General features: G+C 31.7%; 1 protein-coding gene across 1 annotated transcript; it reads right to left on the reverse strand.

The window, feature by feature from the left end:
- Positions 1 to 1,920: 1,920 nt before the first annotated feature.
- On the reverse strand, positions 1,921 to 6,354 carry LOC111514460 (ankyrin repeat domain-containing protein 49). The gene is made up of 4 exons (XM_023170700.2): positions 6,092 to 6,354; positions 5,330 to 5,635; positions 2,273 to 2,468; positions 1,921 to 2,120 (listed from the first exon to the last, which is right to left on the reverse strand). The coding sequence occupies exons 1-4, from the start codon at positions 6,165 to 6,167 to the stop codon at positions 2,108 to 2,110; spliced, it is 591 nt and encodes a 196-aa protein (XP_023026468.1). The 5' UTR covers positions 6,168 to 6,354; the 3' UTR covers positions 1,921 to 2,107.
- Positions 6,355 to 6,756: the final 402 nt, after the last annotated feature.

Here is a 6,756-nt window from a genome sequence, read left to right on the forward strand (position 1 = left end):
TTATTCGATTTTTGAAAGATCGTTGGAGTATGAATTGATGGATGTTGCCGTTACTATATGGTATGAAATCATAATGAAAAATGAGAACTGAAACTTTCTATGTTTTCTCAGGTACTAAAATCATTTTCACAGAATCAGAGAAACAAAGAATCACCATGAACCCCTCCTGTTTTAAACTACTTGGCATGACAAAAACATAAATAAGAGGATAACCCCATAAGAGACAGGTAGTTTCGTATATAAATATTCTGGTAAGAGAACTAGGAATGTCTTAACAAGTTGTTCAAAAATATTAATAATTTCGTCCCACCTCACAGCATTCAAAATTTACTGACTTCAGTGGAAAACATAAGTAACCAAACCACTCCACATAATTCAATTTTAGTTTCATTCGATGTGAAGAGTATGTTCTCCAACCATACAACGAATGTAAGCCCCTCATTTTAGATATATTAGATCAAGCCAAAGTAGACCATATCACATCTTTTGAAATTTCAACAGCTTTCGATGTGTGCCTAAATCAGGGTTACCTACAGTTCAACAACAAATTTTATTAACAGGATTCAGGTTTACCAATGGGCTCACCCCTTAGTCCACTTTTAGCAAACATATTAATGAACAGCTTGGAGACCATTAAAGTAAATTCTGAACTGGGTAAAAAACATATTCGTTTTTGCTACAGATATATGTAGACGATATTCTCGCCTGTTTCAGAGTTACTTCATGACAGCTGAACCAATTTATGACATTCATGAATAATCTCAACAGAAACATTCAGTCCACACTCGAAACAGAGATAGAGAAACAGATAAATTTCTTAGACCTGATGATTACAATCAGAATAAATTTGAGTTCAATTTATTCATAAAACCTAGCTATACAGACATTACCATTCCAAGTGATTCTTTCCATCCAGTCAGTCATAAATTAGCAGCCCACAATTCAATGTTGCACAGAGCATTCTGAGCACACCTTTGTTTGCTAACAATCTAGCTAGGGAAATTAAAATAATTATACAGATAGGCCGTCATAATGGTTTCAACACAGACACAATCCAGAAGTTAGTCAGAAAACAAAGCCGTAAATTCACTTACAGATCAATATACTCCCAGATCAAACAATCAGAAATCAAGAAATGGGTAACTTAACATATTTTGGTAAAGGAACAGAGATAATTGCGGGTTTCTTCAGAAAAAACAATGTGGAAGTGGCATTCAGACCACATGCCAGGTTACCTGATTTACTTTTCAATGCCAAAGATCAAGTGGACAAGTCGGGGAAATCTGGAGTTTATAAGCGTAAGTGTCCGAAGTGTAATAGTGTTCATGTGAGACAATTTGGTCAAAATTTCTCAAAACGATATGCTGAACATGAAAGGTCCTTCAGACTAAGTAAAAATGATTCGATATTTACAAACTATTCCATGGGATGCAACCACTAGTTTCCGAATCTAAATAATACGGAAATTTTGGAGTATGTAAGGAAGGGTTACAAATTCAATTATTTGGAATCCTCGGAAGTTCATAAGCATAAACATTGCGGGGGCAACCTGTTAAATGATCAAATCGATCTAGTTTATTCACCGATTTTCAAATTAGCATATCCATATTGTCACAGGTAAACAAAATTCAGGTTCTCAATCAAGTAAAGTACCTCTGTTATTACCTACAGTGGTGTTATATAAGGACTAATTAGATCAATCATTTTTAGTTTATTGTGTAAGTTTGAAAATGTCCTTACAGGACGAAACTGCAGTAACATTAGTTACAAATAAAAGTGATAAAAAACATAGGAAGTTTCAATTCTCATTTCTCATTGTTGGAATAGTTTAGCACAATTATTGATACATTCTTAATATTACACTATCAAACATGAAATTATTTATTATTACATTTACTCTATATTTCACAAAAAAAATACTTATTTCAGAAACTCAATCAAACTTTAATTTCTTCAAAGTCTCAAAACAGAAAACGGTAACAGCTGGACTGCTTAGTGCTCAATGCAAATAGAATATGTCATATAATTTTCACAATTTTCGTCATTATGCAATTATTCAATCTGCCCTCCAATATTCTATTGATTTTTCCAATTATTTTTATGGGCATCATTTCAGAAACCTGCAACAAAAAACAGTAAATGATCGATGTAGTTTTATAATCAATATTATATAATAAAGTGCATTATCAGAAATGTAAGCCTGAACAAGAAAGAGCAAACCAAACATAGTGAAGTTTTATTTCAATTCATTCAATTTGGACAAGTCACTTACCCAAAATCGTTAACATCAATAAGAGGATCTACCATCTCGAAAATATTATAATACCTCGAACTTCTTTTAGCAATATCTGCAGCTGTTTCTCCATTATTATTCTTTATACTGGGATCAATGAATGGATGCATTAGGAGAAGTTGAACAGTGTCGTAAGAAGTACCATGGGATGCAGCAATGTGTAGAGGCGTTTGTTCTAAAAAGAAATGTATTACTTGACTAGTTCAGTGAAAATGTAACTTGAATAATAAAAAACAACTTGATTAATGGGACGAGAAAGTATAAAGAAGAAGCTGAAGTAGTCTCTTGACTGCCAGCCTTCCAGTATTTTTTGTAGTACCGCCATTAAGACACTGAAGAATTAGGTACAACAACTTGGATATATGAAAATTTTTCAATGTAGATTATAAAAAAATACTTCGATGTGAAATTTAACTCAGGAGTATAAACTGTTTGAACAAATTCTATGTCGTGCTTTTATATATCATCATTACGACTATTACTTCCTGACAAATTTCTACATGATAAATTCATTACTTATTATATTTCTAGGAGCAACTCATAAAAGTGGAGAATTTTCACCTATACTATAACAATTTTCAATTGAAGGTAACTCATATACAAATTGAACTGAGAGCTAACGGCAACAATGTTAAATGTTAGAATTAAATTCTTACCGGGGTCATTTTTATTGTCTATGCATCGCCATCGAAAATAATTGAAAAGTAAGATGATTCCATAAAATTTGCCCCCTGTAACAAGATAGCTTCTGCATATCGATGGAATATACGAGCGAATAGGTGAACCAGTTCGTTAAATACTTTGAAACATGGGTTAACTGATCAACACTTCGCAGGTCTATTATATTTGCGTCCTTAAAATGCCATAACTAGTCATTCGGTTTCTTCATTAGCAAGCGTCCTTATCTGTATAGGCGTAGTGTGTTCTGTTTCTTATGAAGGTGATTTTGTTTTGTATTTATTTAATATATTTTATTATATTTATTAAATAGACTGTTATATTTATCAACTTTAAAATATAAGATAGAGTTGGCCAATACTTGTTTTTCAAAATACATTATCATAGATTTTCATCACATTCACACTTTATTGTGAGATAATTAGTTGACCTACTCATTAAACTCAGGTATAAATGTTCGTTAAACTCAGGTATAACTGTCATTAATTAGTTCATAGAATATTATTAGTTTCTAGGTAGATAGTAATATTTCAAAAAGTATATATAAATCAAAATGTATGTAGAATTCAATTTGTTAGTGAACACGCTTGAAAAAGCTACTGTGCAGCGAAAAACGTGTTGTGGATTTGTTAATCTGTTCTAGTGAAAATCTCACAATAAAGTGTTTTTTCAAATACATCAACTTTAAAATAGTTTTTGAGGTAAGTAAACAACTGACAAATAGCAAGTCCATAGCAGGTCCAAGTAATGTACAAAGAAAGCGGAAGTTTATGTCGTTAGAAGAAAAACAGATTGTCTGTAGAGTGTACGAAAATTTAAAAAATACACTCCGTACAGTGGAAGCTGTAGCCCAGTGTTCATTTTTAACGGGAATATCCGTGTCGACAACTGAACGCATTGTACGTGAAAAAATGTGACTGGGATTGTGCAAGCTCCAAAAGTACATTGTCGTGGTAGAAAAAAAATTGAATTGGACGAGTACCAGCAAAAATTTTGTACGTTATACCATTCATTCAGATTGGATGGGATGGTAGACACTGTTTTCGATCAAATAATAATAGATTCAAGTGTGACTGGGGATTCCTCTTCGGACGAGTCAATGGATACTGAAACTTCATAAGCATAACATATGTAATTATTTCTTTGCTTTGTACTTCTCTTTCTATATAAAAGGAACATAATAATTATTTTGTAAATGTTTCTGTTTTTTTGAAGTACTGTATTAGGCATAATAAGAAAATGTAATCAGTTTTACCATTGACACCAGGTAGCGCCACCTACTATAAATTTTTTTACGTAATTACCTATGTGTTTAAATAAATAAAAATATTATTTTGGTACGCCTCTGCAAAGTTGGTAAGATGATTATCCGTTGGTCATTTAAAGTGCGACGTTGCTAATGAATCACCTTCAATTGAAAATTGTTATAGTATAAGACATCATTTTACCTACTTTTAAGATCTACACTAACTACCAATTTCCTCATTACAAACTGAATTCAATGAAGGATAATGATTTTAAATATATTTGGTCATTGAACAATAATTTCAAATGTTCAAATCTATTAATTTCTAAGCATTCCAAAAGGTTGGGATGTGAACCTTTCCCTTCCAAATGCAATATGTCATAATCGTGATTGAACTCCTATGTCAAAAGATGATTTGCAAATGTTGAATTGGCCTTCCCAATGGAAAAGGGAATTTCAATTGAGAATGGTAATTTCAATTTCAATTGAACTGATTGCTTGCTTTCTTTGTTCTGGGTTATAAATGAATAATCAGTTATTCTCAACAAACTATAAAAAATTCAACATCAACTTACAAAACCAAATTTGAAAAACTAAATATCTGTACTACGGTGAAATGTAATAGAAACATTTCAATCATTCTAAGAATAAGCTCATTAAATGAGACCTATAATATGTGATACATATTAAAAAGTGTTCAAATTGTATATCGCAGGTAATTTTTACTACAAACTACCTGAGTTTATGTCAAAAACTAACAGAGTTCATAGTAGACTATTGGATCATGTAACTATCTGTATTTCATTCATTTGAATTTTCTGATTATTGAATTTCAAAGATGCCAATTGATCAATTATGCCCATCAATAGAAATACTGGACAATGACCACGAAAACCTCATTCATGTCATCAAGACTTGGCATGTTGGATCAATTAATTTAACTGCAATAATAATTATTGTAAACTTTAAGGTTTATATAATTCAAAACTAAATGTTATATGAAATAAAATATCGTCTCAGAGAATGAAGATAAATTGATTGTATGCCAATGATTATCCACACACTCTTCAGTTTGAATTTGTTAATAATTCATTCACTATCAAAATACTTACTTCCCTCAGATTCAGCATTCACATCTGCCCCATTCTGAAGCAAAACAGCGGCACATTCTTTATTATTCCACTGGCAGCATGAATGTAAAGGTTCCCATTTCAACTCAGTTTTTGCCGCAACATTTGCTCCTTTTTGAATCAAATATTTGACAATATCAATATGATTACTATAGCATGCTCTATGTAAGGGAGTGTATTTGTCTTTGTCAGTTGCGTTTATAAGATTCGGATGAGTTTCTATCAAATGCTTCACAGTCTCAAGGTTTCCATTTTCACAGGCTTCCAAGATTTGATGTTCTAATTTATCTGAAAAATGAAGAACTGTGAAATCATGCGATAGTTGTTGGGGGGTTGAATTATATTTCAACAGTAACACAGATTATACAGGACCATTTGACAATAAGTATTTTCTTGTTTGGATTGATGCAAAATCTAAATGGATTGGGTAATTACTACAGTGAAGCCCTATCTTTCAAAATATATTTTCTGCATGAGTAATATACCTGTCTGCTGCAGTGATAATTCCAAAACCTATTATCAAAACAGGAAATCAAAAATGTTTTCTTCAATGAATTGTTTAGCAGGTCCACATTTTTATGAATTTCACTATTACCATTTTACACACCTTATATGCAGTTTTTTTACCCTGCAGTATTTTGAAAGATTTTAGGTAATACATAAATATTTCTCAACTGTTTAAAAAAAAATATTTCAACTTTCGCGATAACTAACTTGAGTTCTTCAATGCTTTGAATATATTACCTGTTGGATTTCTCGATTCATCAATATCTTGAAGATCATCCTCAAAACCACTAACTAAAAATCGTTCGTCACTCATTTTCCCGTTTCATATATTTATTTGGTAGACAAAGTAGGACACTTTCTCAGTTTAAGTCCAACTTGTCTGAATATTACTTTGTCTTCATTTCAAAATTCAAATTTAAAGAATCAATACTCCTTAACCTGAAATTGTGTGTTTCTATCACTTAATTTAGGCACAGGATTCAAGATTCGGAATTCGGGTTGCGTCTAAAACAAAAAGGTGGAAAGTGTTCGCTGAATGCATGTAAAAGCGCTTTCTCTATATAAGTATATTATAAAGGTATGTTCCAAAATTAACCACTACTTGATCGCTATTTACCAACATTTTTTATGGCGTTGTCCTGAAAATAATATTATTACTATCGATTACTTTCGAAAAAAGGCAGACATCAATTGTCCACTGTTTTATTAATTAGTCAATAGCTGAATTATTTTTGAAGTTGAAACTGGAAATCATAAACAATGACCATACATTTTTCAATTATCTAATCTTATAGTGATTCAGATTAATATTGAAGTTGCCTGCTTCTTATCGAGCGTTACTTTTCAGTTCTGATGAGTCGTCGGAGAAAAATGACCCTAACTAGTTGTAGAAAAGTAAATTG

Source organism: Leptinotarsa decemlineata, unplaced genomic scaffold, assembly GCF_025532065.1.
Source record: "Leptinotarsa decemlineata unplaced genomic scaffold, Ldec_3_MD MMD2_tig00003736_RagTag_RagTag, whole genome shotgun sequence".
Classification (NCBI taxonomy): domain Eukaryota; kingdom Metazoa; phylum Arthropoda; class Insecta; order Coleoptera; family Chrysomelidae; genus Leptinotarsa; species Leptinotarsa decemlineata.